Consider the following 23,317-nt stretch of genomic DNA (forward strand, 5'->3'; position numbering starts at 1 on the left):
TGTAAGTGTTCAGCTCCTCTCTGCACACCCCTGACGAGAACTACTGCACACAATACATGTTTCCATCTCAGTTAAGGACAAGTATAGGAGAAAGCTTGGCTGCACTGGGCCTCCAGTGGCGTGCCTCCAGTGGCGTGCCTCCAGTGGCGTGCCTCCAGTGGCGTGCCTCCAGTGGCGTGCCTCCAGTGGCGTGCCTCCAGTGGCGTGTCAGCCTGTTCCAGCCCTCTATGGTCGCTGAAACCCCATCCAGTCAGGCCTATCCAACACCATCAGGCCCCATCCGGCCCCATCACTGTGCTGGACTGTGCTGCTGTAAACAGCTTACTGAACACAAATGGGGCTCTGACTGAGGCTGGGCCAATTAGTGTCCCATCGTACCTCGCCTCCCCTTTTCCCTCTGCCAGCCTGGCAGGGCTTTGGTAGGGCCAGCCTAGCACTCTCTGCATTATAAAGCCCGTGGCGCTCCAGCTCCCATCCCAGTCTAGCCCATATGCAGCCTCAGTCTCGGCTCCAGAGCAGATCCCCTGCCGCGACAACCAGCCTCAGCCTCCAGCACCAAGTCTAAGCCCCCAACCAAACACAGGGGAATTCTGCAAACTCAGCACTGGAGGAGTTCAGCAAAAAGAATAACAGCTAACAACCCCCCTTCTCTAACGAGGGGAGAAAGAAAAACAAAGGAGAACAGCAGAGCGAGAGAGGAGGATAGAGAAGGGAAGGAAAGAGAGAGGAAGAGGGCGTCTGAGAGAAAAGCCCTTGGTTATGTCGTTATTAAGACAGCTCAGACTACAAACGTTGTTGCAAACAGACAGGGGAATTGGAGAGGACTGACACATCCTCACTCGCTCCCTCTCTCACACATACATGCACACGTTGAGGATATCCTTAGACTCCTTCAAAGTGCAAGCAGACCCCAGGGTCTCCTCCTGTCAGAGGCAGGCTGCAACAGGCAGGCTTTGATAGTGTGAGAACACCCACACCGCTGGAAATGTCATCACCATTCCCATAATCAAGCGCATCACTATTGGGTAATTAATACAGGCTAGAAAAGTTCAGTGAGAACCAAGCATTCAGCCTCAGGGAGAGATGAGGGCTAGAGGTCACTGGGGTAAACAGAGCCAGATACACTAGTCAGGGGATAAGCTAGTCGGGGACAAAGAGCTGAAGGACAGGGGGAGAGTCGGGGAGGGTGGCAGGTAAGCGACAGGGGTAGAGGCAGGGTAAGGGACAGGGGCAGAGGCAGGGTAAGGGACAGGGGCAGAGTAAGGGACAGGGGCAGGGTAAGGGACAGAGGCAGGGTAAGGGACAGAGGCAGGGTAAGGGACAGAGGCAGGGTAAGGGACAGAGGCAGCTAGGATATGCAATGTTCAGGGTTCTCATAACTGTGTTAAATATCATACTAATTTACCAAGAGATCTATATTTTTTGTAGCTGTCAATATACCACCACACACCAATGCTGGCACTTAGACGGCACTAAACGAGCTATATAGGGCCGTAAGCCAACAAGAAAAAGCTAATCCAGAGGCAGTGCACCTAGGTGCCGGTGATTTTAACGCAGGAAAAATAACATCCGTTTTACCTACCGTAATTTCCGGACTATTGAGCGCACCTGAATATAAGCTGCACCCACTGAATAAAACAATTAAAAAAATAGTATTTTGAACATAAATAAGCCGCACGTGTCTATAAGCCGCAGGTGCCTACCGATACATCGAAACAAATGAACTTTACACAGGCTTTAACGAAACACGGCTTGTAACAAAAATAATATTATTAGCAGTAAACAGTTGCCTACCAAGAAAGTCATTGGTCACTATCTTCCTACTCCTGTGCACTGAAACCACTGAAGTAATCTCCTTTCAAAAAAAATTGAAAGCGGGAAAAATCCATATATTAGCCGCGTCATTGTTTAAGCCGCGAGGTTCAAAGCGTGGGAAAAAAGTTGCGGCTTATAGTCCGGAAATTACGGTAATTATGATAAGTGTACAATATTATGTAAAAATAAAATGTACATTACCGTGCAGTTTACCTATAAAAAAAAAACGGTGAAGTAGACATACTTGGTATTCATGTCACAAAATCTATAAATGAGCTCTCCACAATGAATTTCAATACAAAACGTGTAAAAATAGACAAGATCATGCAACTATGGAGAGGTAAACACCTGTATATTTATGGAAACATTTCATTGACTAACTCCTTAGTCATATCTCAGTTTACTCACTCATGGCGCTGCCTACTCCTGATTAGTTCTCAAATCATATGAGCCAAAAATATTTTGCTTTATCTGGGACGCTAAATCAAATCAAAGTTTATTTGTCACGTGTGCCGAATACAACAGGTGTAGGCCTTACAGTGAAATGCTTACTTACAGGCTCTAACCAATAGTGAAAAAAAACGTATTAGGTGAACAATAGCTAAGTAAAGAAGTAAAAAAAACAGTTAAAGACTGAAAAACAGTAGCGAGGCTATAAAAGTAGCGAGGCTACATACAGACACCAGTTAGTCAGGCTGATTGAGGTAGTATGTACATGTAGATATGGTTAAAGTGACTATGCATATATGATGAACAGAGAGTAGCAGTAGCGTAAAGAGGGGTTGGCAGGTGGTGGGTGGCGGGACACAATGCAGATAACCCGGTTAGCCAATGTGCGGGAGCACTGGTTGGTCGAGCCAATTGAGGTAGTATGTACATGAATGTATAGTTAAAGTGCCTATGCACATATGATAAACAGAGAGTAGCAGCAGCGTAAAAGAGGGGCTGGGGGGGGCACACAATGCAAATAGTCTGGGTATCCATTTGATTACCTGTTCAGGAGTCTTATGGCTTGGGGGTAGAAACTGTTGAGAAGCCTTTTTGTCCTAGACTTGGCACTCTGGTGCCTAGTAGAGAACAGTCTATGACTGGGGTGGCTGGGGTCTTTGACAATTTTTAAGGCCTTCCTCTGACACTGCCTGGTGTAGTGGTCCTGGATGGCAGGCAGCTTAGCCCCAGTGATGTACTGAGCCATACGCACTAGCCGAGCAATTTCCGTACCAGGCAGTGATGCAACCAGTCAGGATGCTCTTGATGGCGCAGCTGTAGAACCTTTTGAGGATCTCAGGACCCATGCCAAATCTTTTTAGTTTCCTTTTGTCATGCCTCTTCACGACTGTCTTGGTGTGTTTGGACCATTCTAGTTTGTTGGTGATGTGGACACCAAGGAACTTGAAGCTCTCAACCTGCTCCACTACAGCCCTGTCGATGAGAATGGGGGCGTACTCGGTCCTCCTTTTCCTGTAGTCCGCAATCATCTCCTTTGTCTTGGTTACGTTGAGGGATAGGTTGTTATTCTGGCACCACCCAGCCAGGTCTCTGACCTTCTCCCTATACGCTGTCTCGTCATTGTCGGTGATCAGGCCTACCACTGTTGTGTCGTCTGCAAACTTAATGATGGTGTTGGAGTCGTGCCTGGCCATGCAGTCGTGGGTGAACAGGGAGTACAGGAGGGGACTGAGCACGCACCCCTGGGGGGCTCCAGTGTTGAGGATCAGCGTTGCTGGAAGTCCAGGATCCAGTTGCAGAGGGAGGTGTTTAGTCCCAGGATCCTTAGCTTAGTGATGAGCTTTGAGGGTACTATGGTGTTGAACGCTGAGCTGTAGTCAATGAATAGCATTCTCACATAAGTGTTCCTTTTGTCCAGGTGGGAAAGGGCAGTGTGGAGTGCAATAGAGATTGCATCATCTGTGGATCTGTTGGGTCTAGGGTTTCTGGGATAATGGTGTTGATGGGAGCCATTACCAGCCTTTCAAAACACTTCATGGCTACGGACGTGGGTGCTACGGGTCTGTAGTCATTTAGGCAGGTTGCCTCTGTGTTCCTGGGCACAGGGACTATGGTGGTCTGCTTGAAACATGTTATTACAGACTCAATCAGGGACATGTTGAAAATGTCAGTGAAGACACCTGCCAGTTGGTCAGCACATGCCCGGAGCACACGTCCTGGTAATCCGTCTAGCCCCGCAGCCTTGTGTATGTTAACCTGTTTAAAAGGTCTTACGTCGGTTACGGAGAACGTGATCACACAGTCATCCAGAACAGCTGATGCTCTCATGCATGCCTTAGTGTTGCTTGCCTCGAAGCAAGCATAGAAGTGATTTAGCTCGTCTGGTAGGCTTGTGTCACTGGGCAGCTCGCAGCTATGCTTCCCTTTGTAGTCTAATAGTTTGCAAGCCCTGCCACATAAGGCGAGCATAGGAGCCGGTGTAGTATGATTCAATCTTAGCCCTGTATTGACACTTTGCCTGTTTGATGGTTTGTCGCAGACAAGACAAGATAAAGCGTGCCTATCTATATAATGAATAGGGTGGGTTGAGATTATTAAATATAAAAGCACTAAACCTCTCTAAAAGCTTCACTCATTCAAAAGTTTTATTTGAACCCTAAATGGTTCAAGTAGATTACTAAGAAAAGCTCATCCATTGCTTAAAAATTGTATTTTTGTTTTTGTGCAGATTGCCATGTCTCATTTTCGATTAATTGAAAATGATACTTTTTTCAAAGGATCTCTCTTTTTCAAACAAGCACTGCAGAGCTGGCTCCAATTTCAATTTCATCCCCCTGAAAAGATACAACAAATATTATGGCTGAAATAACTGTATTTATGGGAAAGATATTTGAAAACGGTATGTTGTTTTTAAATTATATTGTAAATTGGAATGGTAGAGTTATGTCTTTCATGGAGTTTTCCAAATTGCATGGGAACTCAATCCAAGATTACAACCAATTGATTACAGCATTACCCCCAAAAATGGAGGAGACAGGTGGCAGCAGGAGGAGGTAGAGAACTGGTCTGTCTGCTCAATATAAAGGATCAAAACTGGCAGAGGAATAAAAATAGCATAAATAGGAAACTATACCAGTTTCATTTGAGGACCAGGATGTTGACAGCTGTGCCATACAGATTGCAAAATAGTTGGGAAGAGATTTTTGATGTACCAATTCCATGGTACAAGGTGTATGAGTTGATATATAAAATAGTTGGGAAGAGATTTTTGATGTACCAATTCCACGGTACAAGGTGTATGAGTTGATATATAAAATAGTTGGGAAGAGATTTTTGATGTACCAATTCCACGGTACAAGGTGTATGAGTTGATATATAAAATGACGCAAGATTCAAGACTTCAAGACTTGAAATTCTTGCCACCAACAAAATGTTGAATATTTGGGGCATACAATCATCGAAGCTCTGCAGATTTTGTTGTGAGGATATAGAATCAAGACCACTTCTTTTGGTATTGCCCTCAGGTAGCATGTTTCTGGTCTCAGGTTCAGGAATGGCTGAAAATGCATAACATTTATGAAAAATATAGAATAGAATGACGGTCAAAGATGAAAAGCTTAAAAAATAAAGTCAAAATAAAACATAACAAACAGTAAGTTTGAATGACACTGAGGGGCAGTGTTGTTACAGTTAATGCCGGAATGCCTGAGGCTGATGCAGTGCAGGTGTTTGTACACATGCAATATACACACGCTCTCATTCAAATGCACACATACACGGACACACACGTAAATAGTGCCATACTTGCACTAACATATTCAGTTGGCCTTGCTGTGATTTTTGTTGTCCTTGATGTCTTTGGTTTTTTGTTTTGTTGTTTTCTGTTTTTCCTTTGTCTTTTTTATATTTTGTTGGTTGTTGTTGCATTTGGGGAGGGGGGGGGTCTTGAGGGAGAATGGAATTATTGTATTTATTTTAAATTTTTCTCAGGGGGGGGCCCTTGGATGGTTTAGCGGCAGCTCTTGGGGAAATCTTGGAGGGTTGGTGGCTTGGTGGTTGGGAGCTTGGGCCGGTGGCTGATGGATCACTCGTTCGGGTCCCTGTTTTTGACCTTGTGGGAGAACTGTCAACGTGCCCTTGAGCAGGGCGTTGACCCTGGTTGCTTGTGTGTGTCGCTTTGGATGGGAGTCTGTTAGATGACTAATGTAATGTAGTTGAGTGGCTTCACTGTAAGTATATTGTATACTATAAATATTCAATAAAACTAACTAAGTCCATCGACAACCTCATCGCCAAAGCGACGTACATGCATATCCCAACCAGAAGCCATGGATTACAGGCAACATCCTCACTGAGCTAAAGGCAAGGAGTGGGACTCTAACCCAGACACTTGTCCTCCGACGAACCATCACAGGCAAAGCGTCAACACGGGACGAAGATCGAATCCTACTACTCTGATGTTCGTCGGATGTGGCAGGACTTACAAACTATCACAGATTACAAAGGGAAATCCAGCCACGAGCTGCACAGTGACACGAGCCTATCCGACAAGCTAAATGCCTTCTATGCTTGCTTCAAGGCAAGCAACACAATCATGCGTGAGAGCACCAGCTGTTCCAGATGACTGTGTGATCACGCTCTCCATAGCCAATGTGAGTAAGACATTTAAAAACAGGTTAACATTCACAAGGCCGCAGAGCCAGACGGATTACCAGGACGTGTACTCAGAACATGCGCTGACCAGTTGGCAAGTGTCTTCACTGACATTTTCAACCTTTCCCTGACCCAGTCTGTAATACCATAAACTATCAAAATTATGAAAGTCGCACCAACGTTTCAACATCATTGTGCCTTCCTCAGGGTGCTAGTCAGCACCTCCACACAAACTATTATTCTGGGGGTGCGCCAGCTCATGTTTTTTTTTTACCAGTCTGTAATACCTACATGTTTTAACAAGACCACCATAGTCCATGTACCCAAGAATGCCAAGATAACCTGACTAAATAACTAATTTACATTTACATTTAAGTCATTTAGCAGACGCTCTTATCCAGAGCGACTTACAAATTGGTGCATTCACCTTATGATATCCAGTGGAACAACCACTTTACAATAGTGCATCTAAATCTTTTAAGGGGGGGGGGGGTTAGAAGGATTACTTTATCCTATCCTAGGTATTGCTTAAAGAGGTGGGGTTTCAGGTGTCTCCGGAAGGTGGTGATTGACTCCGCTGTCCTGGCGTCGTGAGGGAGTTTGTTCCACCATTGGGGTGCCAGAGCAGCGAACAGTTTTGACTGGGCTGAGCGGGAACTGTACTTCCTCAGAGGTAGGGAGGCGAGCAGGCCAGAGGTGGATGAACACAGTGCCCTTGTTTGGGTGCAGGGCCTGATCAGAGCCTGAAGGTACGGAGGTGCCGTTCCCCTCACAGCTCCGTAGGCAAGCACCACGGTCTTGTAGCGGACTAATCACCCTGTAGCACTCACATCTGGAACCATAAAATGCTTTGAAAGGCTGGTCATGGCTCACATCAACACCATCATCATCATCCGTTGTCAGAGGAAGGCCCTAAAAATTGCCAAAGACTCCAGCCACCCTACTCATAGACTGTTCTCTCTGCTACCGCACAGCAAGCGGTACCGGAGCGCCAAGTATAGGTCAAAAGGCTTCTTAACAGATTCTACCCCAAGCCACAAGACTACAAAACAATTAATAAAATCGCCACCGGACAATTTACATTGACACACTCCCATCGCTTTTGTACACTGCTTCTACTCTGTTTATTATCTATGCATAGTCACTTCACCCCCACCTACATGTGCAAATTACCTCAACTAACCTGTACCCCCGCACACTGACTCGGTACCAGTACCCCGTGTATATATTTTCTTAACTTTTCTTGAACTGCACTGTTGGTTAAGGGCTTGTAAGTAAGCATTTCATGGTAAAGTCTACAGTTGTTGTATTTGGCGCATGTGACAAATAAAGTTTGATTTGATCAGTCTAAAACTGCACATACACTGCTGCCATCTAGTGGCCAAAATCTAAATTGCACCCGGGCTGGAATAATACATTACAGCCTTTCTCTTGCATTTCAAAGATGGTACAAAAAAATACAAAAGAATGGTTGATTGTTTCTTTGTATTATCTTTTACCAGATCTATTGTGTTATATTTTCCTACATTCCTTTCACATTTCCACAAACTTCAAAGAGTTTCCTTTCAAATTGTACCAAGAAAATGCATATCCTTGCTTCAGGGCCCGAGCTACAGGCAGTTAGATTTGGTTATGTCATTTTAGGCTAAATTTTTAAAAAAAAGGGGGCGCATACTTTTTTTAAGGACGTGCAAGTAAGCATTTCATAGTAAGGTCTACACCTATAGTATTCAGCACATGTGACAAATACAATTTGATTTTGATCCCAGACACCCTGGACCCACTCCAGTTTGCATGCCGCCCCAACAGATCCACAGATGACGCAATCTCCATTGCACTCCACAGTGCCCTTTCCCTCTGGAACAAGAGGAACACCTACATGAGAATGCTGTTCATTGACAACTCCGCGTTACACACCATAGTGCCTTCAAAGCTCATCACTAAGCTAAGGTCCTTGGGACTGAACACCTCCCTCTGTAACTGGATCCTGAACTTCCTAATGGGCCGCCTCAAGGTGGTTATTGTTAACTCTAGGCAACACATCCGTCACACAGACCCTCAACACGGAGGCCCCTCAGAGGTGCGCGCTTAGTCCCCTCGCGCTTAGTCCCCCCACCACAAAGCTCGCAGCCATCCAGGACCTCTATACCAGGCGGTTTCAAATACTCCAGCCACAGACTTCACTCTGCTACAGCATGGCAAGTGGTACCAACGCACCAAGTCTGGAACCAAAAGTACCCTGAACAGCTTCTACACACAAGCCATAAGACATCTAAACAAGAATGCTAAATAGCTAATCAAATAGCTACCTGCATTGACCCTTTTTTGCACTAACTCTTCCACTGACTATGCACACACACTACATACGCCCACGCCGCTGCTACAGTCCATCTATGCCGTTGCCTAGTCACTTTACCCCTACCTCTATGTACAGTATATAGCTACCTCAATTATCTCGTACCTCTGCACATTGACAAATGTGACAAATAAAAGTGTATTTGCTTTGAAACCTGGATTCATTCATACAGACTTGGTTAAATAGCTTCAGTCAGTCTTATTCCAGTGGCAAGGAGACTATAAAACAGTAACTTTCACCTCAGAGAAGAGATTGGGTGCAGTGTGCGTTGAAAAACAACAACCGTCGGATCTCTCAAAATGACTGATGATCCGCTCTGCAATCATATTACCAACAACCAAACACACCTCTCTCTGGCCCAGGCAGCCAGCCCTCATTGAGGAAATATCACCAGAGATACAGTGTGTATATTACTCAGGCGTGGTGGTGGAGATTACAGGAAAGCTATTCACATTAGACGCAGTGGCTCATCGCATCCGTCAACAAATTAAGCTAAGGCAGCGCCGGCAACCAGCATAATCACAGTCTGTTCCAAGGCCACCCTATCTGAGGTAACTCTGTGGGCTAGGCTCAGCAGACTGCTGCTTGGAGAGAATACAGATACATTGTAGCTATCCCCCCCAGAACACTGCCAGGCCAGCCGCTTGCTAGCCTTTCCTCTGATTAATCATATCTGGAAAACAGAAATGGCCACCACTGAAAACAATGCATCATTTGTTAGCAATAAGTAAACAGTTTGACTAAAAGGCTTAAACAGCCCGGTGAGAGATACTAGGCTCAGTGTGACTGCTGTTATGTGGAACCCCTGAGGGCCTAGTCACAAGTTGTTGCAGCCACAGAGGGAGGTGGTCAGGAACAGGGCCTTGATTGAGCCCCTCACTAGGCCCCTGCTCCAGAACCAGACTTCCCCAAACACACACACACAACCTCCCAAGACACACATCAGAACGTCTAACTGCATCCAATTTTACGAGAGCAGGTCCTCAGTAAACATTTGACCTCACTCTGAGGACAAGAGAGTCATTCTGCCAAACCAATATAAACAGCGGATCAAAAAGAATTAGACGCAAATCATTTCTTTGTATTTTTATCCCCCCCCTCACCCGACCATATTCAGCTTAGTGAAGCAAAAAATTCTGCAAAGTGAGGCAAAACATTGATGAGTCATCTGTGTGGACTGTAAACACAAAAATATATTTTTAAAGTGCCTTGGGCAAATGTCTGGTCAAATACTGTAGTTTTAATGTGACGCTCAACTGTGATGACATTTATAGAGGGTTTCGCTCTACCTCTTGGGTCCTGCTTAAATCCACCAATACCTAGTCACGTTAACCAGTGTGTCTGAGTACAGCACTCCAAGGCTAACCCTTGCCCAGCTTCTACACCAGCCAAGAGTTGTGCATCCTTGCCCACTAAACATCCAGGACACCTCTCACGACGACTACTTGCAATGGGTGTGGCCACAGGACGGCAACAGGCAAGAACACCTCTCATTTGTCAAAACACCAAAGAGAGCTGGATATCTCAGGTCATTACAGCAGATATTCTTCCCGTCGGTCAGCAGAGCTCACCCTCACCTGTGTCCTGAGAGTTGAGCACCTCCAGGGCATGCATCATGGCACTGGCGAATACGTTGGCATCCTCCTTGCTGCCAAAGTTGAGTCCGTAGACCTGCCTGGCATCGCGCCACTGGTGGAAGGTCTGTGTGGCCTGGTTGTACTTGAGCCCCTTGGGAATGGCACAGTTTATTACCACCTGGACAAGGATAGAAAGGGGGAGAGAGAGGGATGGTTTTTGAGATGGTTTTGATAGCCAATTTCAATTCCTTAGAGGACTACTTGTGATGCTCAAAACAATTATCAAATCAAATTGTATTTGTCACATGTCGAATACAACAGGTGTAGGTAGACCTTAGCGTGAAATGCTTACTTACAAGCCCTTAACTCTATTGTTGGTTAAGAAAATATTTACGAAATAAACGAAAGTAAAAAATGTAATAAAAAGCAACAATAAAATAACGAGGCTATGAACACGGGGTACCGGTTAGTCAAGGTCATTTGTACATGTAGTTAGGGGTAAAGTGACTAATCATAGATAATAGACAGCGAGTAGCAGCAGTGTAAAAACAAAAAGAGGCCGTGTCAGTGCAAATAGTCCGGGTGGACACGATGAATTATTCAGCAGTCTTATTGCTTGGGGGTAGAACCTGTTAATAAGGAGCCTTTTGGACGTAGACTTGGTAGCAGAGAGAACAGTCTATGACTTGGGTGACTGGAGTCTGACAATTTTTTGGGCCTTCCTCTGACACCGCCTAGTATATAGGTCCTGGATGGCAGGAAGCTTAGCCCCAGTGATGTACTGGGACGTACTCACTCCAGTCTGTAGCAGCTTACGGTTGGATGCCGAGCAGTTTCCATACCAGGCAGTGATGCAACCGGTCAAGATACTCTCGATGGTGCAGCTGTAGAACTTTTTGTGGATCTGGGGGCCCATGCCAAATCTTTTCAGTCTCCTGAGGGGGAAAAGGCATTGTTGTGCCCTCTTCACAACTTTCTTGGTGTGTTTTAACCATGACAGTTTGTTGGTGATGTGAACACCATGGAACTTGAAACTCTCAACCCACTCCACTACAGCCCTGTCGATGTTACCGGGTGTGTGTTCGGCCCACCTTTTCCTGTAGTTCACGATCAGCTCCTTTGTCTTGCTCACGTTGAGGGAGAAGTTGTTGTCCTGGCACCACACTGCCAGATCGCCGACCTCCTCCCTATAGGCTGTCTCATCGTTGTCGGTGATCCGGCCTACCACCGTTGAGTTGTCAGCAAACTTAATGGTGTTGGAGTCGTGTTTAGCCATGTAGTTGTGGGTGAACAGGGAGTACAGGAGGGGACTAAGCATGCATCCCTGAGGGGCCCCAGTGTTGAGGATCAGCATGGCAGGTAAGGGTTGCCTTCCCTTACCAGCTGGGGGTGGCCCGTCAGGAAGTCCAGGATCCAGTTGCAGGGGAGGTGTTTAGTCCCAATGTCCTTAGCTTAGTGATGAGCTTTGAGGGCACTATGGTGTTGAATGCTGACCTGTGGTCAATGAACAGCATTTTCACATAGGTGTTCCTTTTGTCCATGTAGGAAAGGGCAGTGTGATTGCGATTGCGTTATCTGTGGATCTGTTGGGGCGGTATACGAATTGGAGTGTATCTAGGGTTTCCGGGATGGTGTTGATGTGAGCCATGACCAGCCTTTCAAAGCACTTCATGGCTACTTTCATGAGTGCTACAGGGCAGTAGTCATTTAGGCAGCTTACCTTTGCTTTCTTGGCACAGGGACTATGGTGCACTTCTAGCGAGAAGGATAGGGAGAGAGAGTGAGATGGTTTGGATAGCTATTCTGAAGTACTGCGAGGACTACTTAGGTTGTGCCGTGGTGGAGATCTTTCTGGGCTATACTCGGCCTTGTCTCAGGATGGTAAATTGGTGGTTGAAGAAATTCCTCTAGTGGTGTGGGGGCTATGCTTTGGCAAAGTGGGTGGGGTTATATCCTGCCTGTTTGGCCCTGTCCGGGGGTATCATCGGACAGGGCCACAGTGTCTCCCGACCCCTCCTGTCTCAGCCTCCAGTACTTATGCTGCAGTAGTTTGTGTGTCGGGGGGCTAGGGTCAGTCTGTTATATCTGGAGTATTTCTCCTGTCTTATCCGGTGTCCTGTGTGAATTTAAGAATGCTCTCTTTTTCTGTCTCTCGGGGGACCTGAGCCCTAGGACCATGCCTCAGGACTACCTGGCCTGATGACTATTTGCTCTCCCCAGTCTACCTGGCCGTGCTGTTGCTCCAGTTTAAACTGTTCTGCCTGCAGCTATGGAACCCTGACCTGTTCACCGGACGTGCTACCTGTCCCAGACCTGCTGTTTTCAACTCTCTAGAGACAGCAGGAGCGGTAGAGATACTCTCAATGATCGGCTATGAAAAGCCAACTGACATTTACGCTGACCTGTTGCACCCTTGACAACCACTGATTATTATTATTTAACCCTGCTGGTCATCTATGAACATCTTGGCTATGTTCTGTTATAATCTCCACCCAGCACAGCCAGAAGAGGACTGGCCACCCCTCAGCCTGGTTCCTCTCTAGGTTTCTCCCTAGGTTCTGGCCTTTCTAGGGAGTTTTTCCTAGCCATCGTGCTTCTACACCTGCATTGCTTGCTGTTTGGGGTTTTAGGCTGGGTTTCTTACAGCTGATGTAAGAAGGGCTTTATAAATACATTTGATTGACTATTTGTGTTGCTCAAAACAAGTGTATTGTGATTACAGGTAAGGAAATGCATGTTTTTAGAGTTCATAAGAGTCATACATTACAGCTAATACAACCTCAGTCAGTCTACTACCAATGTTCCCTCAGAGCTGTGTGAATGCGCGCAGCTCCCCTCAGACTGCCGTGCAGAAGAAAAATGAGCCCGCTACAGTTTCCCCCCATTAGTTAACACTCAACGTTTTGCTCTGCTGCCGGAATTGTGTTCGAATCAACACAATATTAGCCACTTTCAGTATAATATACCGAAACAAAAACAAACTAGGCAAGATTTAGTATGCAAAACTAACTGTGCAAGAGATTTTCTTGTAGGCAGAGCGCATTGGAGTAGGATTCAATTGCATTGACAGACTCAGGCCCGTACTCTACACAGACCGGAGCGCCATAACCAATCAGAGCTGAAGTAGGCCTATATACACAAACAGCCATTGCTGTATCACTTTGAACTGAACTGAGTTTAGTCTACAGTATGAACGGTCGGGAGTAAATGTGCTTGTTTTGAGATCAAAGTGAGAGCTGCATGTAGCCACGTTCATATTCTTTGGTAGTCAGTTATTGGCCCAGTTATAACTCATTTCTAGTCAACAATGGGAGAGCGGTTTCTTCCAATGAGAGCACAAAATGTGTGTATCTCTAGCCATCTTTGAACAGTGAGTCAGCTAAAGAGCTTTTTATGTCTTAAAGGGAAAGTGTTGTATTTTCAGACGATCTTGAATAAGCTAAGTAGCCAATAGGCAGAGAATGGGAATAGTAATTAATTTTATTTTGTAAAGTGGTTTCTTGCCTCAAACATTTTCAGTCACCTTGTCTGAAGGACAAGTGGATAAACAGCTCCATGTCAAGCCCTGCATGTTTTTTTGTCTCATGGAATGTAGGCATTGAACACCACACATTGGCTACTATTGTAGGCTGAATGATAGAACAGCTATTTCCATGTTAAAATGTTATGGGATGCGTTTTCTCCATTGTTTTTGATGGTAGGCCACTCTGGTAGCCCTACATTACAGTCAAATAGCCACAGTAGCCTACTTGGCCACTGTTAAAACTGTAGGGGGGTACCTAGTCAGTTGTACAACTGAATGCCTTCAACTGAAATGTGTCTTCCGCATTTAACCCAACCCCTCTGAATCAGAGAGGTGTGGGGGGCTGCCTTAAATCGACATCCATGTCTCGGGCGCCCGGGGAACAGTGGGTTAACTGCCTTGCTCGGGGATTCGATCCAGTAACCTTTTGGTTACTGGCCCAATGCTCTAACCACTAGGCTACCTGCGAAGTGGGTACAGCCTCAGTGTTCACAGTAAACGTGCGCCGGAAGTTACACAGAATTTTCACAACATTCAAGTTCGCGCTCAGCAGATTTTTTGGGAGGGAACATTGACTATCACCACACTTACTACAGTAAAGTATAAGTGACCTTGAATGATAAATGTGGTTATTTAACAGCTTTGACATAGGACTAAGGAGCAACCCTGTGTCTATAGTCTTCAGGTCAGAGAAACATTAGCACACCTTTCATAAACAAATGGAGGGTATCGAATGAGCTGCGTTCAGCTCACAAGCAATCATTCACAGCTTGAGGCAGTTCTTCACTTCAAGGTACTTCTTCACTTCTAGAATGCTAAGGTTAGCGAAAAGCCGTAGGGAAAGAAATACCTAGAATATCCGCACCAAGTTCATTTCAAAAATCTATAATTGAATTAGAACATTCCTTTGGCTCTTGAAAGTGAAGATGTGATGGTTTCTCACTTTTTTTCCCTCTAGGCAGTCAGGCCAGAGATTTATATAATCTGTTCTATAATTTATTGTTGATGAGCACACTGAGGCACACAGAAGAGCAGAGAAAATGAAACGGGTGTCAGTGTGACTCCAGCCAGAGAAACACAGCATACAAACAGTTAAACTAGCCCCTATCAGAAATCAGCTGTAGTGAATCCTGGCCAGGAATCACTCTGGACCCCTATTAGACTTTAAACGAGTCAGGCTTGGAGAGGCATTCAAGGCCTAGCTATAGATTTTACTGCGGTTGTCACCAATTGAAAAAGAGTCATTGCAAAGGGAAAAGTAGCCTATAGATGCTGCAATTGAAGGATAAACTTAATGTGCTGATACTTGGTCATGTTTTTCGGGTTCATATTGCATTCTTCAAATAGAAAGGTTCTCTGAGGGGCCAACGCCACAACCAGACAGATAGTCTTTCTCTTACCGATTCCCTCCACTAAACAGAAGCAGACAGGAAGCAGTCCCAGTTGGATAATAATAAGAGCCATTAAATCTTGAAGCATGTTGCATTTATCCTGTCTCATATTTGAGATAGAAGTCAATAATCACATCAATACTAATCACAGAGTGTGTGTACATTTGAACTTCTCTGCTCATTATGAGAACTCAGAAATCCATCAAAGAGCCTAATTAATACGCTACAGGATTATGAAGATTCAAGTCTGTCAGCGTATGAAGTCTGACCGAGTTCTGAAGCAATATAGAAACATGTCCCTCTATTATCAACTTATTGACTTACTAAAGCAGAGTATGAATACAACAACATTTGTGACAACATAAATCCTATTGCCGGTCCAATTTCCACATCATGCAGTTGGGTTAACTCTTGGGTTTGGGTTAAATTTAGGGCCAGGATGATACCAATATTGTGATACTCGTTAGTATTGTGGCAAGGAAACAAAACTTATTGAGGAAAACAGACCTAATGTTGGAAACAAACTTCATTATGTTGTTATCCAGACTCACATGTATTTATTTTCCAAGCTATAGCATACAATATTTTACATACAGAAGGTTTTTAAAGGACAAAAGAGTTGTCGTCTTCGGTTTTATTTTCTTTCATTTTTACCAACAGAAAAATATTGTGATACTGGTATCTGGCGCACAATTGGCCCAGCGTTGTCCGGGTTACGGTTTGACCGTGGTAGGCCGTCATTGTAAATAAGAATTTGTTCTCAACTGACTAGTTAAATAAAGGTTCAATAAACATTTATCGTCCCGGGCCTAGTTATCCTTAGACGGTACATAACGACCAAGCTCTTATGAAAGTCATACAAATGCTTCGCGAATATCTTATCTAGTCCTTGGGCTACTACAATGTAACCAGTTAGCTGCGACAGACGCAGAACAGGGTGCCGCCACTGTCAACATGGACTTAAACTGTGTCTAATTCTCATGTGAACCCAGTTCCTCCTACATGTGAAAGATGCATCCTCAGGTTCAGATGGAGATGTGAATGGAGCCTGGCTGGTGTGGGTGGTGTGTAAGCAGTATATACACGTCGTGTCTGCACGTTATGCGTCTCCAGTGATGGCGTCTTTGTGAGAAGGGATTTTTTTTTCATCGTGTTGACATGAACAGCAGCAGGATTAAAGGACAGGCCCACAGGACGGGAGATGTCAGGGAGAAGACAGAGAAGGTTCTGGGATTGCTGATAAAGCACATGGCGACCGGCACCGCTTCCACCGAATCCTGTGTGTTGGATGGATTGGTCACATCTCCTCGTCATACACAGCGTCACTGGGTAAACGGCCTCCCATGACGCTGTTCACACACACGGTCCCACGCGCGCAGTGTCTTCACACACACTCCTGGGGTCTGTCTGCTGTGCACATCCATCACAAGACATGGCAGGGCCTTGAGGGTATGGATTCTGCAATGCTCAGCAGCTGTGGAGACAACAGCAAGACCTCGCTACACTGGAGACTGTACTATGAAAACCTTCGTCATCACAGGCGGGAGACTACTGGATCAGTATTTAGAAACTGAAGTGTGTTTCTAGAATACACAATATACATCAAATGTAAGGACAAAATGTCAAGGCAATCAACTTTAAGAACTAGTGAGTGAGGGAGTGACAGAAGCTCTTTATTGCATGTGTAAAATGAAACCAATATCATAGAGGCTTTTCCACTGCGTTAAATACCTCTGCTCTACAGCAAGTATCCTAGTAGACAGGAGGACCGAGGTCAGGCATTCCAGAAACAAGACCTTCATAAGGTGAATAGGGGGAAGGAACTAGTTCAGGGCTTATTGCTTCAGGGGGAACAAATAGAACAGTGGTTTTTCATAAAGTCTTTAAAGAAAAAAACAAAAATATTAGTGAAACAGTAGGATTGCACTCAATCGGTCATTGACACCCCCTGCATCAGTAACGTCTTTAACTGGCCTCCGTGGAATTAGTTCTCTGAGGGGAGCGAGGCACTGCGCTGAGAGTCCAAACCTCCTGGATTTATTCAACCTTATTATGGTAGGAAACTCTGTGAATCAGGAAGCCACTGTGGCCTGTGTGCTTATGTCTGACCCCCCCCCCCAATACCACACCTCTCTGTCTGAATCACTGGCTGCATGGTACTCACCAAAAACACGTCAGAGAAAATAAAAGCCTGTCAACTGAGTCCAGTAAGTTTAACTATTAAGCTTCTGGGAGAGTTGACCATTCCAATAAAGAGGGATACTAGACTTAGAACTAAAATACACTTTTAGAGTTTGTAACCAGCCAACTGACATGATAATGATAAGCATACTTTATCTGGAACTGCAGTGCCTACCTCCCTCCAATCGTCTGACCAGTCCTCCACTCCTCCCTCCCGCTCTCCCTCCCTCCCTCCCTCCCTCTCCCCATGGGCCTCTCCTGAAACCGCTACAGTATGTAACAGGATCTACCACTGCAGCAAAAGGCCCTGTCCTCTCCTCTGTGCCTCTGGATCGGAGACAGCCAACTTTGATGGGGGTGGGGGCCACAGAAAAATCTGAACTCATGAGGGGCACAGTGGCTCGCAGGTTTGTGATCAAAACATCCATTCCATTTTTGTGGCCCCCCTCTTGATCATTTTTTGTACGTTTTGGAGTTAATTTCGTGCAATTATACTAATTTTACTATGGGGTGGAGAGGAAAATGAGCTGTTTAACAGCTTATTTCCTACAATTCTACACATTTAACGATACGGCAGAGAAATGTTTGCATTTGTTTATATGACATATGTGTGAGTGACGGTGACTAACAAAAATCTAAATGGGGCCCCCCAGCCGGTAATTCGACCACGATAAAGTAATTTAGCAATATATATTTTCTTTGTGCAGACTTGCTAATTGACTGACATAAGAAAAACTGCTGACGCACAACCACATTTTTAAATTGCACCTTGTGTATTCTACTATTCACGCAATAGTAAATTGAGACCGACTCAGTTCCTAAAAAAAACACACACTGAACAAAAACATAAATGCAACATGTAAAGTGTTGGTTCCATGTTTCATAAGCTGAAATAAAAGATCCCAGAAATGTTCCATTCGCGCAAAAAGCTTATTTCTCTCAAATGTTGTGCACAAATTTGTTTACATCCCTGTTAGTGAGCATTTTGCCATTGCCAAGATATTCTATACACCTGACAGGTGTGGCATATCATGAAGCTGATTAAACAGCATGATCATTACACAGGTGCACCTTCTGTTGTGAACAAGAAAAGGCCACTAAAATGTGCAATTTTGTCACACAACACAATGCCACAGATGAGGTTGAGGGAGCATACAATTGGCATGTTGCTTCAGGAATGTCTACCAGAGCTGTTGCCAGAGAACTGAATGTTCATTTCTCTACCATAAGCTGCCTCAAACGTCATTTTAGAGAATTTGGCAGTACGGCCAACCGGCCTCACAACCACAGACCATGTGTATGGCATCATGTGGGAAAGCGGTTTACTGATGTCAACGTTGTGAACAGAGTGCTCCATGGTGGCTGTGGGGTTATGATATGGGCAGGCATAAGCTACGGACAATGAAGACAATTGTATTTTATCGATGGCAATTTTAATGCACAGAGACACCGTGAAGGGATCCTGAGGCCCCTCATGTTTCAGAATAATAATGTAGCAAGGATCTGTACACAATGCATGGAAGCTGAACATCTCCAAGTTATTTCATGACCTGCATAGTCACCAGATATGTCACCCATTGAGCATGTTTGGGATGCTCTGGATCGACATGTATGACAGCGTGTTCCAGTCCCCGCCAATATCCAGCAACTTCGCACAGCCATTGGAGAGGAGTGGGACAACACTCCACAGGCCACAACCAACAGCCTGATCAACTCTATGCAAAGGAGATGTGTTACGCTGCATGAGGCAAATACTGACTGGTTCTGATCCACGCCACCACTTTTTGTTTTTAAGGTACCAGTGACCAACAGATACATATCTGTATTCGCAGTCTTATGAAATCCATAGATTAGGGCCTCATGAATTTATTTAAATTGACTGATTTCCTTACATGATCTTTGAAATGATTACATGTTGCATCAGTTGCCCATCCCTGGATGTACACAATACCTCAGTGGACTACACTAGTACTGCACTCAGCCCTCGACACAAACACTCTTCCTGCATACCAATGAGGCCCTGGGATCCTATAGTGATCCTCCATCAACAAAGGAACAGCACTCGACGGTGTGAAAGTATATCCACTGACAAACACCATTACAGTGAAATCAACTAAATCACAACAGTCTGATGCACTGAGGGAGTTACTCCCAGACAGGTAGCGTAAACTCTTTTAGGACAAATGCGGGATCAAGTCAGACCAAGCTAACCATCTGTTCAGTCCCAACCATGGCAGGATAATAAACCTCAGTTCAAAAACTAAAAACTATTCACTCTTGAAGCTGAAAACAGTCCATCATGGCTTCCTTCAAGTCTATTTCATGGGATCAATTTTCAGGGGAAAGAGATAGGGTTGCAGAGAGGTAGCTCGCTAACCAGTTTGTTTGTAATGAGAATAACAGAGTTTGTCAGTTCCTGCTGACATAACTGAATTGAGGGGGGGGGGGGGGGAATTCTGCTAAAAACCCAGGAGCCGGTTTCGGGCCGAGGTCATCTGTAGTGGGTACACTAGGAACACACACAGAGGGCTACAAAACAGACAACAATCAGCCCAGACACTTATCCGCCAATCAGAGCGGTGTAGTCTGGTGCCGTGGAAACGATTCAGCAGCACCTGGTGTTGTGTTTCTCGAAATAGGTCTTCTATTTTTCCTGAGAACAGGCCATCCTCTAATGTTCCACTAAAATATTCCCTTCATTAAATACAGATGTGTATCACTGGCTGTCTGGCCGATCATATCGTATGGACTAAGACAGTAAGTCAGTGTCAGTGGAGAGGAATACAGGAGACTTACGTTTCCTCTCTGGCATGGAGCTACATTGTTGCCCCCCTCTGTTGACTCTATAGCTAACCATGGGCTTTACCTGGTGGTCCTGTATTTTGCGTCCCACCACGCGGAAGGCGTTGTTGCCCGTGTGGTGGTATATGTGCACTCTGCTGAAGCCCGTGGAGCCACCGGCTGGAACCCATTTCTTATTGGCATCGTCATACACCATGACAGCGGCCCGCGCCTGACAGATACTCTGTTCACTGCAGAGAGAAGGAGAGAAAGAGAGCAAGAGACACATTAACAAGCAGCAGTACACAGGGGGACAGTGGTTTCCACCTTAAGCAGAGCAGTAAGAATGAACTACCCTTCCAGATGATCAGAGTTAATCAAGCCTGGCCATCCCAGTGACATTTTTGGTCTCCTGAAAGTCAGGAAGTGATAGAGTGGCTGTCTGGGCGGGAAATGGTATTGGAGAAGTCGTTTATGTAATGACATTGGACATGATTAAAAGGAGAAGCGTCTAAGGGGGGAGTCAAATATCCATAAAGATATATCAGGGTGAGTGAGTGTGAATATACATGATAGGCCGTCCACCTGCAGAGGGAAAACCATATAGTCTAGGTCTAGTATTTAACATTCACCCACCACACTCCTGTCTGTCCATAGTGAGAACTGACAGGCCCATCTCACCACACAGGGCTCTGTTCAAACGAATGCACTACACACCGAGTGTAAAAAACATTAAGGACACCTGGTATTTCTATGGCAGACTGAAAGCTATGATCCCTTATTGATGTCACTTGTTAAATCCACTTCAAAATCAGCATAGATGAAGGCTTAAAGGATTTGTAAGCCTCGAAACAATTGAGACATGGATTGTGTGTGTGTGCCATTCAGAGGATGAATGGGAAAGAAAATATTTAAGTGCCTTTGAACAGGGTATGGTAGTAGGTGCCAGGCGCACCGGTTTGTGTCAAACCCCAACACTGCTGAGTTTCACACGCTCAACAGTTTCCCGTGTTTATCAAGAATAGTCTACCACCCAAAGGACATCCAGACAATTTCACAACTGTGGGAAGCATTGGAGACAACATGGGGGGTGCAACAAAAAATTAGGAAGGTGTCCTTACACTCACTGTATAGGCTATAGTAGTGGGTGTCATTTGAGACTTGTCCAATGACAGTTGTGTTGGGTGATCCCTGACAACTGTTACCGACTAGCGGGACAAAACAAGTAGGCCAAGGCCCTGCCAGGCAGCAGAGTGAATGATTCACCAACGTGCTTCACCCTCCCTCCCACTCCATAGCAACTACTCCAACGGGAGGAGACAGAGGAGCAGAATGTGAGAAGAGGAAAAGAGAAAGGAGGGAAAAAGTAAGAGAATGATGAGAGAAAGCCAGGGGGAGAAGGTACAGGAGAGCAGAAGAGAGCCAGGGGACAGTGAGAGGAGAGGGAGAGAGAGAGAGAGAGAGAGAGAGAGAGAGAACCTCCCCATACAAACTCTCACCATGTGAGTGTCAGCAGGGGAGAAGGCAGTGTTGTTCAACAACAACAAACCATGCAGGGGAAACGCCCGCCTTTTCCACTTTCTTATTTGAAAGAGACTTGAAACATCTCTCTTCTCCACAGCTCTGCTTGATAAATCAGACTCCATTTCATCTGGCGGTTGTTTCAAATCAATCTAATCGTATTGGTCACATGCGCCGAATAAAACAGGTGTAGACTTTACCATGAAATGCTTACTTGCGAGCTCTTTCCCAACAACGTAGAGTTAAAAAGAAAATTCACAAATAAAAAAATTAAGAAATGGTAACACAATAAAATAACAATAGCAAGACTATATACAAGGAGTAACGGTTCCAAGTCAATGTGCAAGGGTACGAGGTAGATGAGGTAATATGTACATGTAATTAGATAATAAACAGAATAGTAACAGCGTGTGTGAAAGTGTGTGTGTGTGTAGCGTCAGTGTGGTTTGTATGTGTGTAGAGTCCAGTGAGTGCACATAGAGCCAGTGCAATAATGGGGTCAAAACAAATAGCCATTTGATTAACAGTTCAGCAGTCTTATGGATTGGGGGTAGGAGTTGTTTAGGAGCCTTTTGGTCCCAGACTTGGCACTCTGGTACCGTTTGCCGTACGGTAGCAGAGACAAGTCTTGGGTGGCTGAAGTCATTGAAAATGTTTAGGACCTTCCACTGACACCTCCAGGTATAGAGGTCCTGGATGTAGGGGTGGCCGGTATACCATATTTTACGATATACCGGTATTGATGCCGGGACCGGTTCGGGTTTTTACTTTACCTTCTATAACATCATTTGAATGTTTGGATAGTAAAATGTTATACCCTGTATGTAGTGTCCAATTATATAGTTTACATTGCTACTTGAGTCATCTCTCTACACTCCCTTTCTCACCATGTCGCTTTCCACATAGACCTATCACCGCCCGTCACTCAAGGAGCGAATGTTGTTCCTCGACCACGAGACACTTGCTTTCAGTCTGTATGGTCAATGCAGCACATGCAGCAATGTAGTTTTCACTTCGCTTCTTAATATAAATCCACTAGCATCCTATAATTACACTATTAGTTAGTGTTTGTTACATCTGCAAACAGATAGTTTGTATTTTCTTAGCAAGTTGGGCCTAAATCTTGATAGCAGCTAATGCTAATCGCTAGTTAGCTGGCTCGCTAGCTAATACATTTACTGAGTCAGAGCTAACGTAATTAGCTATACAGCCTGATAATAACAGTGATGGTGTAGACCGGAATCAGCATATTGTTTAACAGTATCTTCAGAATCAATGACGAATATGAGAAGCACGAATATGTTAGCTACGTGAAGTAGCTAAGAGAAAACATTCAATGTAGCCAAAGATTGTAGTGTCCCCTAGGAAACACAACACTTTCAGTTCCTAACCTGTCACAATAACCCCTCCCTGGTATTTTTATTCGATGTCATGTCAAACTAGACTGTATTCAAAGTGCCCACTATTATATTCTACAGAATTAGAATAATCGTTATATTTCCATGATTCCAACAGTTCACCCAAGTGTTTTGCTCTAAATCGCAATATTTGGTTGAACATAAGGCCTACA

The 23,317-nt window shown here is 44.9% G+C and overlaps 1 protein-coding gene across 4 annotated transcripts in view; it reads right to left on the bottom strand.

Annotated features, from left to right (window-relative positions):
- The window catches only part of LOC115174734 (protein enabled homolog), a 146,661-nt gene that overhangs the window by 63,459 nt on the left and 59,885 nt on the right, over positions 1 to 23,317 (bottom strand). For all 4 annotated transcript variants that reach the window (XM_029733551.1, XM_029733550.1, XM_029733549.1 and 1 more), the window contains exons 2-3: positions 20,312 to 20,477; positions 10,351 to 10,528 (exon numbers count right to left, since the gene is read on the bottom strand). In XM_029733551.1, coding sequence (XP_029589411.1) covers positions 10,351 to 10,528; positions 20,312 to 20,477 — 344 coding nt within the window. The remainder of the gene's footprint in view (positions 1 to 10,350; positions 10,529 to 20,311; positions 20,478 to 23,317) is intronic.

Source organism: Salmo trutta, chromosome 35, assembly GCF_901001165.1.
Source record: "Salmo trutta chromosome 35, fSalTru1.1, whole genome shotgun sequence".
In the NCBI taxonomy this organism is placed as follows: Eukaryota; Metazoa; Chordata; class Actinopteri; order Salmoniformes; family Salmonidae; genus Salmo; species Salmo trutta.